Source organism: Carassius auratus, unplaced genomic scaffold, assembly GCF_003368295.1.
Source record: "Carassius auratus strain Wakin unplaced genomic scaffold, ASM336829v1 scaf_tig00035888, whole genome shotgun sequence".
Classification (NCBI taxonomy): domain Eukaryota; kingdom Metazoa; phylum Chordata; class Actinopteri; order Cypriniformes; family Cyprinidae; genus Carassius; species Carassius auratus.
Window position 1 is genome coordinate 13,356 of NW_020526272.1, and position 12,913 is coordinate 26,268.

At 36.3% G+C, this 12,913-nt stretch overlaps 1 protein-coding gene across 2 annotated transcripts; it reads left to right on the forward strand.

Moving 5' to 3' along the window:
• Nucleotides 1-12,913, forward strand: LOC113082375 (pantothenate kinase 1-like). 2 transcript variants are annotated; one of them, XM_026254036.1, is made up of 7 exons: nt 1-226; nt 5,829-6,181; nt 6,845-7,098; nt 8,295-8,471; nt 9,874-9,997; nt 10,787-10,912; nt 11,525-12,913. In XM_026254036.1, exons 1-7 carry the CDS (start codon nt 1-3, stop codon nt 11,582-11,584), a joined length of 1,320 nt encoding a protein of 439 aa, XP_026109821.1. In that variant the 3' UTR covers nt 11,585-12,913. The 2 variants fall into 2 exon arrangements, with proteins under 2 accessions (XP_026109821.1, XP_026109822.1); XM_026254037.1 differs by lacking the exon at nt 1-226 and adding an exon at nt 1,251-1,583.

Sequence of the window (12,913 nt, forward strand, 5' to 3'; positions counted from 1 at the left end):
ATGGACAAGGCCGATTCAATGATGGATCAGAAAGGAACGGCTCCTTGCTGCACAAACGGCATGCACAAGCCACTCCGGCGACAGCTGAGCAACGGGAGCTGCAGCCCGTTCAGTCCGACGGAGGATAATCACCACCATCTTCACCACGACCCTCAAACCAACGGCTCTCCGGCGAAAAGGTGTCGGTTACGGAGGCGAATGGAATCAGCGAAGAAAAACAGACCGCGTAAGTTTATAATCACAGACACCTTCAGAGTTCAGATAATATTCGTAAATTAGATTTCAACGGTTTCTGATAAGCAGTAATGCCCTGAGATACACTGGACGCGACCGTGTTAATGTTTAACACATTAATGCGATAGTAATGGTTTACACTGGGTGATTTGTTTGGATTAAAATACAATTTTGCCAGTGTAATGACACTATATTTGTTGCCCTCATTTTTTAAACAAAAACTGTCAGTGAATGTATGTGTGGATTAATTTCTTATGAGGTATTTACAGATATCATATCGACTTCTGACCTCACAATTTTACCTCAGGTAACGTTAACGTCAATCGATATTACTGATCTCTGAACAAGAGTCAAAAGTCGGATTCAGAATTTTAGGGGGTTGATCGATTCTTTAATTTAGTACTTTTGAGTAGAAAGAAATGAACATTTTATTTAACTTACTGCTCTCAAAAAGCATGTTGCCAGAATTTTGAGATAATAAACGTAACGAAAGTTACAGATTTCCAGAGAACATGTAGTTTTATAAATGTTGTAAAAAATAAAAAAATTAAGTATTGCACAGTAACGTTAGTTGGGTTATAATAATCTGCTGTCCACTAAATCAGATTAATCAGTACGTTAACTAATGACTTATAAGTGTTTTGTTGTTTGTTTCACTTAAAAGAACCGATTCTCCGAGTCATTTTTCCCGGCAATCGAATTACACTGGACGCACAGTATGTTTTTGATTCACTAAAAAGAACCGACTCAGTGTCAGTGAATAGTATTTCAGGAAACCCTGTCAGATTGTTTTAAAACGGTGATTTCGTTTTTTTTTTTTTTTTTTTTTTTTTTTTTAGCAAAGCATGACATTCAAATGTGTAATGCTTCTTGAACGTTCAGTAACATGACATGAAAACTATTCGGGTCTAGCATTTAAAGAAATGCTTCTCAGTTCACAAACTGTCATCTCAATGATGTCACTGACCTGTCTTGCGAAGAGATTGTTCTTCTCGCTCTCTGATTGGTCGTTGTTAAGTCAGGAGGTGTGCTGACATCACTCCTGATTGAAAGGCTCGACGCCTATCGACCAATCAGCTCTTGACTTTTGTCTTCGCGTGGCCTCTTTAAAGGGATTGACAGAAACGCCCCCAGCCTCCACTCTGCAGAATTTCTCCGTTTTTATTCGCTTTTTAAAAGCGACGCTAATAATTAAACTTTGAAAGTGTAGTCATAATGCCATCACAAACCAAACTGAACCACTAATTGCGTTTTGCCTGTGGGCTCTCCTGCTGTTTGGGCGTTTTTGTTTGCACCTGAATATATTAGGACTGCCATCATGAAGTTGAGGAGGTGTTCAAGGAAGCCAGGTAAGACATTACCCTCATCCATGTGTGATGTAAAAAAAAAAAAAAAAAAACTACTTCCTTGGAATTGCTGATAGTTTTTTTTTTATTATTATTATTTCGTTACTGCATACTTTGGTGAAACTGTAAATGTATTTATTCCCTTTGGTAATTGAAAGTATGTAATAAAATAAAGTGACTTCATGTCAGGTTTAGTTTGTGTTGCCAAAGATAACGGCAGCAGAAAACTGGATGCTTAATACAGCATTCATACAGTTCAGCGAGTCTTTAGTGGTGTCAGACTGCATGCCAGGCCAACCTGTCAGCATTCCTCAGCTTTAGCATCGTTTTGTGTGTGTTGTAGTAATAACTTCATAGTTTAAATAGTTTGTTTTGTTTTATTGTTCTTTTAAATATACTAAATAGTGTTGAAATGTATTCTTACCAGATAAGCAATATTTTAGACTAATGTATTAACCATGGATTTTATTTGGATATTTTCTTTGTCAGTTGGTAAAGACTATGAGCTGATGTTTTCCTTTTATTCATTTAGAAGTTGCCATTATCCAAAGCGACAAATTGATTAATACAACCAGCTATTTGTTATAAGGAAGCAATAACACAAGACGTGCTGGCAATGCAAAGTTAAAAAAATTGTCCAGATAATACAAGGAGATATATAAGAATAGTGAAATAATGGAAAAACAAGTCAGTTATTTTTTTTTTCAGTATTATTACATCTATAGTTTTTTCAATACTGAATGCTGTTACTGCAAAGTTATGGACTGTCTGCCACAGGGTTTTGTTCTCGTATGTTGGTTTCAGTGGTTTTGTTCAGATTCACACACCACAAACACACAAAGTGGATAGGCATTAGATATTTATGCATAAAAGACCCTATTATTACATTAGATTAGATTTTTATATTTAAAAAAAAGTTTTAAAGTTAATTTTATTTTGTCCACTTTTGCAGTACCTTGTAAGTGACTGTAACTCTGACAATAATGTTGAATTTCTCTATGCGAGTGATGGACACGTTTCTTCTGTTCCAGTTCCCAGATGTGTTTGAGAACTTGAGGTTGAAATGCAGTGTAGTACTTAAAGCTGCTGATGGCCAGGCCAGATACTGACTGCTGCTTTTGACATTGATCCCCCTTTGTCCATGGAATCATTACTCCTTTTGTGTTTGTCAGACATATGTGAAACGTGTTTATGTTGATGTCTCACTTTTTTAAGCATTTTATATTCATAAAAGTATGAATACATTTGTTGGAAATAAAAGCAGTTGAAAGTTATAGGATGTTATTGTTTACATAGAGTACTTGTCAAAAGTTTGTACACATTACTGTTTATAATGTTTTTTAAAGAAGTCTCTTATGATCATCAAGTCTTCATTTATTTGATTAAAAAATGCAGACAAAAACAGTAATATTGTGAAATATTACCATTAAAAATAATACACATAAGTGCATATACATATGTGTGCTTGAAATGGTCTATAGGGGTATTTGTGGTAACAGCTCCGCTCATTAATGCTTCTTTATCAGATAAAATGAAAATGCCATTGATATTTTCCTGCAGACAGTAGGTTCCCTTCAGAGATTCATATAAAAACTTGAATTGTGAGATTGAGAAATAAAAAATAACCTGTATTAATGAGGAAAGTCCACTGGTGAGCCTATGTGCCTGGGCTCAGGCCAGTTGCCTACACTGTCCAAAGACTGTCTAATTGTAAACTTTAAAATACATTTATTGTTAGTTATTTTAACTACAAATTTAAACTGATTAATAAAAAATAAATAATACACTTACACACCTAAGGATTATATCAAACAAAAAAATAGTCCTTTACTTGGGTCCTTCTCATAAATGAGTAAGCGGCATTTCAAAAAATAAACATAATACACACTGTTGCTCAATATTTAATTACAGGTTCAGATGCATGATATTTTTATTTACTACATGCAGGATAAAAAGGAAACACGTTCAGCGCAGACAGTTGTTGGGGAAAATGCAACACTCAGTATGGCTGCTTTATCAAAGGAAGCCCCGGCTTCTGAGTAAAAGAGCCAATCACTAATCAGTAAAGTCATCGCATCATTGCAGCTGCAACTTAGAAGTCCTGGTCGCTATAGAAACAGTCAGCGTTCTGAGACGTCAGCTTAGGGCTGTGCATGTGCACCGGCTGATCTAGCCTGTTAAATAAGATTTTTATGCTATTGGAGCATAAGAAACAACATTTGTGAGACCGTTGTTGTTAGATTTTATTGGTAAGCTTGGCAAACAGTTTTGGAGAATTTTGTTTCCCCATTCAAAGAGATAGGAACTGCACTTGTACGCCTGAGAGGCATTTCAAAGATGGCAGCTGAGTGAAATGACTTGCCTTTAAGGGACTATGTTAATAAACACCATTAAACAATAACAGTTCACGTGTCCATGCTTAATGCACATCTCGTATATGAAAAGCATTTTGTGGGGCCTTTGGCTTTTTGGGGCCCAAGGCGGTCCCCGACCTTTGTCTAATGGGTAAGTAATGGGCTCATTCTCACTCTTTCACATGGACACTCACTTGCCTGCCACTTTCTCTCCGTCAGCCCCTCTCCTTCTCTCGGTCACATTCTCTCTCACCACTTCTTCTCCTTTCCCAGCCCCTCACATGGACACACTTGCCTACCTTTTTCTCTCTCCCTCTCTCTCTCTCTCCAATCCTGGCTGACTGGGGGAAGTAAACAGACCTTTCACCCACATGGGCTGTTTGATGTCATTATGTCACACCACTGTCACACCCCCTGTTCACTTACTGTTTCTGGCTCAGGCCATTCAGGTCAGTGAATGAAGAAGTAACATTCTTTCTTTCCTGGCTAGAATATTCTTCTGCATCTTTCACTTCAAATAATATGCATTTCCCCTGTTATTTTTAAAACTATGGAAGCAGAGCACGTGCATATTCGTTGAGATGGCCTCTCGTCCACTTGATTGCATTCTCTGAAATAGTAGTGATGTCCAAAATAACCCTCCCAGCATACGCCAAGATCTATATTAGTGGGGGAAAGAAGTGTGAGGGTCATTTGAGATGATGTTGTAGCAGAGAGGGTTCTGGTTACAGACAGGTCACCCATGCAGCACCAGCTGACAATGTTTTAATACCTGGGAGTGATCGGTCACAAATTGATCTGCGTGTGCCATGCTATTCAAGTTCAAATCTGTGTCCCTGACCTGCCCTAATTCTTCCAGATTGGTTCTCTGGTGTCAGACCAGTGAATGTCAGATGTAAGACTCATATCAGTAATGATGTACCTATTATTTGATACGCTTGTTAGACACTGAGCTGTAATTTAGGTCAAATTTGGATTTCAAATTTCGGTGTACTGATATGTAATTAATTATAAAAATAGGCCTTTACATCTGTTTAATAACTCGTACTGGTTCTGCTGTCTGAGTGTGTGATTTTCACAACAGCAATTTGCAGCCCCATGGCTATTGCCATAGTAACTGTCCAACTCTTCATCAGCTGCTGCGGTGACTGCCTCTCTGTCTGGCCTGCATGCAATGTGTGAATTTGCTGGCTTGCTTGTAAAATTTAGGGGTTGGTAAGATTTATTTATTTATATATTATTCGTTTTTTATTTATTTAGCTGCTTTGAAAGTAGTTTCTTATGCTCACCAAGGCTGAATTTATTTGATCAAAAATACAAAGAAAAACATTGATTGTAAAATATTACTGCAATTCCAAATAAGTGTTTTCCATTTTAATGTATTTTGAAATGTAGTTCCTCCCTTTGATGGCAAAGCTGAATTTTCGGCAGCCATTATTCAATTCTTGAGTGTCACATGATATTTCAGAAATTATTCTAATATGCTGATTTGGTGCTTAAGAAACATTTCTTTTAAATATCAGTGTTGTGGATTCCATGGTGCTTTTTTCAGGATTCTTTGGTGAATAGAAAGTACGAAAGAACAGCATTTTTTAAAAATAGAAATATTTTATACAACAACATAAAAGAATATAAAAGTCTTGACTGTCACTTTTGATCAATCTGATGCATCCTTGCTGAATAAAAATATTAATTTATTTAAAAAGAGAACAATCTTTTGAACTGTAGTGTACACAACAAACATATGGTCAATGTTTTAACTCACCTTTTCCTTGTATTGCGTAGTTGAGGGTTTTTCTGTAGTTTTTAGTTGTCAGTTCAGTTTATTAGTGTCTATTGTCTTGGGAACACAACTTATACAATCATTGTAATCAATCTCTGTATCTCTTTCTAGCTTTTCCATGGTTTGGAATGGATATCGGTGGTACTTTAGTAAAGCTTGTTTACTTCGAGCCAAAAGACATCACTGAAGAAGAGGAGCTGGAAGAGGTGGAGAATCTGAAGAGCATACGCAGGTACCTCACCTCCAACACGGCCTATGGTAAAACCGGCGTCCGTGATGTACACCTGGAGCTGCACAACCTGACAATCTGCGGTCGCACAGGGAACCTTCACTTCATCCGCTTCCCCACCGCTGCTATGCACAGATTCATCCAGATGGGCAGAGATAAGCACTTCTCCAGTCTGCACACCACACTGTGTGCCACCGGTGGCGGGGCATACAAGTTTGAGAACGACTTCAGAACGGTAAGAAGATGGACCACAGCATGGTTTTCAATCTGGTTTGATGGTTAAATCAAATGTTAAACATACAGCTATGTAATATGTATGTATTATGGAGACCAATGAGATTTCACAAAGAATACAATAAAAAAATAAAATATATTTACTTTAAAAATATATATTTTAGAAATTATTTGTAATATACTTTAAAATTAAATTATAAAATGTGATGGCAAAGCTTTCAGCAGCCATTACTCTGCTCTTCAGTGTCACATGACCCTTCAGAAATCATTCTGATGTCATGATTTTGTTCTTTAAACATTAATATTTTTGTGGAAGCTGTGATACATTTATTTTCTAAAGTTCAAAAGAACAGTATTTATTTGAAATGTAAATGTTTTGCAACAGTATAAATGTCTTTAATGCAACTTTTGACTAATTTACTGCATCCTTGCTGAATCATTCTGACACAAACTTTTGAACTTTAGTATTGTATTATATATCTTGTTTTAAGGATGTTTAATTTAAAACTCACCTAAACTGACCTATAAAAACATAAAGGTCTCTCTTTGATAAAGGCCTAACTGTTAAATGTAAAATCTTTTTCTTTAATTAAACATGTGTCATCAGGAAATATGTTGAAGGGATGAAATTTGAATAGTCATGAATCCTGTTTTTGTATCGTAGATGGCAGACCTAGAGCTGCTGAAGTTGGATGAGCTGGACTGTCTGATCCAGGGGCTGCTGTACATAGACTCGGTCGGTTTTAACGATCATCCCGAGTGTTATTACTTTGAGAACCCCTCCGACACACAGAACTGCATCAAGGAACCCTGCTGTCTTGACAACCTTTTTCCCATGTTACTGGTCAACATTGGCTCAGGCGTCAGCATTCTAGCAGTGTACACCAAGGACAACTACAAACGAGTGACAGGCACCAGGTCAGTACGGCTGAGCAACATGCACCATCTAGAAGACACCTACAAATAAGAGTCGTCAGTAACATGGCCAGACGTAGTCCAGGCCCATCTAAACTTGTTAATTAGAATTTACATTGGTTTGACAGATTCTAATGCCGTTTCAAGAGCACTGCACTTTTAATTACTATGTGATAAAATTTGTGGTTTTGTCCATTTGTTTCCAAAATGTTTTAATGACTATAATGGCTGAAAAAACTATTTGCTGCTTCTGTATTTTCTATGAGTAACTTTAATCGAGATCCATCAATGCCCTAGAGCTTTTATCTTAAAAGTTATCTCTCCAGCATGAAATATGAGTTTACCATTTGCTAACTGCATGAACTTGATAGTTTCCTCATCTTTCATGGACACAGAATCAAAAGCCTGTTAGAAGCACAAGAACACAATATCACCTCCTTCTGTGTCAATGTTTTCCTGTGAAACATGAGACTGAAATCTGTGATTGACAACAGAGTAGGTTAAGTTTACTGACTGTAAGTCGATGGATGAGCATTTTAAATGTGGTTGTACCAGAATGGAACAGCCTTTCAGCCATGATTGCCAGAAGGGAGGAGATTTGTCAGGAGTAGTCAAAGCAGATGTGCAAATCTGTCGCACTTGCAGGAGGTTTAGGAACTACCACATTTTATAAACCTCTGTGTGTGTTTCCCTGTCAGTTTGATCCTGTTTAGTTTAGTCATTTATGTATGTGTACCACATTCATCTACACTATTGTGTTTTTAAAATAAGTATTTTATGTTGTTCACCAAAGCTGTGTTTGTTCGATTAATGTTAAATCAGTGTTTATTCGTTTTAAAATAATTTGTAATGATTTCTGGAGGATCAAGACTGGAATAATGGCTGCTGAAAATTCAACTTTGCCATGATAGGAATAAATTACATTTTAAATTGTAATCAATTACTATTTTCACTGTATTTTTGATCACATAAACGCAGCATTAATGAGAATAAGAGACTTCTTCCAAAAACATAAAATCTGAATTATTCCAAACTCTCGGTAGAGTATTTGTTATATTATGTGTGACATAGATCTTGTTTTGTGTTTCAGTGACCACAAAACTTGTTGTTAGTCTCCTTTTGTAAGCTAGTCTGCTTTTGACCTGTTTTTTGACATAGTTTAAATAGTGGTCACTAGGTCATGTTTTTTCTCTCTTTAGTCTTGGTGGAGGGACGTTTTTGGGGCTTTGCTGCCTGTTGACTGGTTGTGAGACATTTGAAGAGGCCCTTGAAATGGCCAGCAAAGGGGACAGCACCAATGTGGACAAACTGGTGAAGGACATCTATGGAGGAGACTACCAGCGCTTCGGCCTGCAAGGGTCCGCCGTGGCTTCAAGGTACAAAAGACACTGTGTCCATGGTATCAGGTCACAAAGATCCACAAATGAAATTTGCTACGGAGCTGTATTTATTGAGATTGTGTGTAGTCTTCTCTGTTTTATGTGGCATACATGCAGTTTGCTATCAATTTTTAAAAAAAAAATTCTATATACTTTTCAAGGCTCCAGACTCCGCCTAAAACGGTTGCATTTGGGACCAAAAATATTAATTTGCAAGTGACATTTTTGCTGATGAACCCATCATATCTTTCCTATTACTAATATAGTACAAAATAAACATGAATGGACATCAAAAGGTTTAAGATACAATACAATTACTGAAATGGCTCATGTAATCGCTCTTTCAGTGTTTCAAACTGCTGAAAATGTGTAAAGCTTGTAAACAATGCCACATAAAAATACATTTACCTCAGGATAACCATTCGGTGTCCATTAGCTCATTAGTCAGCTAGAAAAAATAACTATAAAGTATTTTGCTAAATATATCTACTATATTGCAGATTCATATTTTTACTTAACATATTGTCTGCATGATTAGAAAGAATGCAAGGAGCTATAGATAAAATTCAACACCACCTGTATAATATAATATAAATGTTACTAATGAAGAAAAACAGACTGGATTTGTGCAAGACATATGACAACATTTATAGGATGCATTGAGGAGGAGCCCAAACTAAACTCAATGGCCAAGTGATACTGATATAATTGTGGTCTATGATATTGGCACAGATTCTGTGCAATTAATTATTTGTGACTGTACATAGTTCTCAAGTTGGAAAAGACGTTTAGTTCCCACTTTAAGTGAACCATAGTTCCCAGGACATCTACAAGATAGTTTAAAATGCTGATAAAGACAAGAAAAGATGAGGCATAAACACGACCGTATCACTGACATGTTAGTGTTAAAAAAAAATATATATATATATATATATATATATATATATATATATATATATATATATATATATATATATATATATATATATATTTATAAAATACTGTGGCACTTAAAAAAATAATTTGTCCCTCTAATTTAGTTTCTTATAGGAGCCAGTGGCTCCTTCATTTATTTTTTTATTTTTTTACGAAGCCCTGCTTTTATTCAGCACAGATGCATGTAGTTAATTTAAAGATGGCAGTAAAGACATTTAGAATCTTATAAATCATTGCATGTATGTATTATTTATATATAGTCTATTTTTATTTTACTGGTTATTTTTGTTTTATTGTATTTATCATAACTACACAATCTACATTGATTTAGATGCATAGTCTATAGAAACTGCAATATCAATATTCAGCCCTATGTTATTATGAAACTAGTAGATAAACTGGTCTCTTTCTGTGAGTGTCTGATAGATCGATACATAAATATGTGCTTGTGTTTTTATTGTAGCTTTGGCCACATGATGAGCAAAGAGAAGAGGGACAGTATTTCTAAAGAGGACTTGGCCCGAGCTACACTCGTCACTATCACCAACAACATTGGCTCCATTGCACGCATGTGTGCGGTTAATGAGGTGTGTTATGTTTTTGTGTGTGTGCGTCTGTGTGCTGTCAGCAGCAGCTGTGAGCATCTGTCTGGCCACTCTGGGCTTCTCTACAGTGTTGCCTTGTAGCCTGGTGATCAAGCAGCATTGTACAGGGCTTTCAGGGCGTACAGAACACCATCAGAGCAGAAACCAACAGTACCCCGGTTTACCCATTTTTTTTTTTTTTTTAAGCACATTAGGTAGTATCTATGAAAAGATGATGATGGCAAATGATTTGAATTTTACTAGAAACAGCTATTTGAGCACCTTCTATAAAAACCCTTTTTAAAGGAATTGCTTGTGCCAGGACTCCCCCTGTTTGTGCTGGAGAAGTACTGCAGGAATCAACCTGCCAAAGCACTAGGCTTGAGCCTAGTGACTAGTCCCAGACTAAAATGCTGTTTTAATTGAAGAAACTTGAACTGACATATCTTTAAATATCTAAGTGTCCTTGATTTGTCTCAAGATGCACACCAGTAATGTTTTATTTTCTAAGACATGTTTATAAAAACCACTTAAATGTCCTAATTGAACTATTGCTTAATAGTCTGTGAAACCAGGCCTTAGACTTAAAACAGGCCCACATGGAATATAGGCCTGCAGAAAGGATGCAGTACTCAGCACTCAGTTTAAATGATTAAATAGTGTCTAAATCTATTTAAATATTCAAAAATTCAGGAGATTTTCTTGCAAAATGAGTGCGGAAAATGTGAAAAACATCCACACATTCTGTCTGGTCCTGGTCATACTGAGTGATGTTTCTGTTTCGTCCTGTAGAAGATTGAGCGGGTTGTGTTTGTGGGTAACTTTCTGCGTATAAACACTGTGTCGACAAAGCTTCTTGCCTATGCTATGGACTTCTGGTCCAAGGGCCAGCTGAGGGCCCTTTTCCTGGAACATGAGGTAATTCTCTCAGTGTTTTAATCATTGATTTGGTCAAATATTTTGAAATACACTATCTTTCAAAAGATTTGATCTTTTTTTTTTATGACTATGTTTAGTCTATTATGCACACCCAGGCTGCATTTATTTGATAAAAAAAATACAGTAAAAAATAATTTTATGACCTACTATGATGATTTAAAATAACTGTTTTCTATTTTAATGTATTTTAAAATGTAATTTATTTATGTGATGGCAAAGCTGCATTTTCAGCAGCCATTACTCCAGTCTTCAGCATCATTCTAATATGCCAATTTAGGTGTCAAGAAATCATTATTAATTTTGAAAATAGTTATGCTCCTTAATATATATTGTTTTCTGGAAAGTTCAGGAATTTTTTTCTAAATAGAAAGTTCAAACATAACTGCATTTAATTGAAACCGGAATATTTCATAACAGTGTAAAAGTAATCACTGCCACTATTGAGCTGTTCATGTGTCCTCACTAAATACTGAGACTTTTGAAACAGTGTCTAACAGTGAAGATTCTCAGAATGATTATTTTATAGAGCAGTAGTTTAATGAAAATATGTATATTTATATGCACACTTATATGTGTGTATGTATGTTTCAGGGATACTTTGGAGCCGTCGGTGCTTTTCTAGACCTGCTGAAGTCGGCTGATGACACATAAAGGAAATCATCATCTCCTATCATCCAGAAGCTCCAACAGGAAAACTGGAATACTGGGAACACTGGGAAATTTAATAGAAGCCACTATAGTAATTAACCTGTAAATAACCCTTAAAATAAGATTCTAAATAATATTTTTATGACTAACTTAGTCTCCCTCAGACTTCCAACTTTTTTCCATTTATACTGTTTGTAAATCTCATTGTGTAGTGAACAGGGAGAGTTTATATGGTGGCCAAAACCTGCTGTGTTAAGGTTTTGCTATGGTGAGAGTATTCAGCGTTAACTGCTGTTTCTAGGCCTGGTTAAATAATGGGCCTTTCAGAGGGTTTTTTTTTTTTGGTGTTAAACTGCTGTTCAGACCCCAAATGATGTTTGACACACTGTTCGAGTTGATTTTCAAGTCTCAGGTCTGTGTTAAATGTGTGCAGACTTCTTGTAGTAAAGGCATTGGTCTTTACACAGCATAGAGCAACCTTTCTCTGGTTGCATCTCTTTTCACTCTTCCTCTTCACTACAATTAACAGTTTTCCATGCGTTTATATGCCTGAAAGTAATTTTAAACGGTTCGATGTTGGAATTATATTGGAATAGTTGAACGTTTTAAAAATATATATTTACACTGATTCACATGAAGCCTTTACTTTATAAAATGATACACAGGAAGCTCAGGGTGTCTCACTTTTATTTTTGAGAGGGAATTCTGTGGGACCAAGTGGCCAGTTTGACAGGCACTTCAGATAGAAAGCTCTCCTAACGTCCCACATTTTTGTTGTCTTTGTCCAGCTTTGCCTCTTTTTCATCTTGCCTTTTCCCATTCTTTTTCCCATCTAAACCAAAGCTACTTCAGTCATCTTTATCTGAATGCACACAGTTATATACTGTATGCATATACCTCCTCTTTGGTTACTTTCTTATCTATAATGGTACGAAGAGTACTTGAAGTAGCCGTGTGGTGACAAAACATAAAGTCAGTACGACAGCAGTTACCCACAACCCCCCATTCCTCTGTAAGCAACTGTGTTTCCACTGTAGTGCCAAAGTGAGACGGGAGGAGTCAAACCAGACAGCCTGTCAGTGCAAGCATTCCTGCTTCACCAGGCCATGAACCACATTACTTCTCTTAAAAGTTGCCTAGTATAAGAGTATTTCTAAGATGAAGTTCAATATCATATGTCATTTAAAAATAAAAACACCACTCTCTTACTATTTAACTCTATCGTTCATTTCTCCTTGCTGTCTTTCTTGCCTTCTGTGTGATCGTTCTCCTCCGTTAACATTTGTGGCTGTTTTTAGGTTGTGCTTTTATTTTATTTCTTCTTTTTTTTTT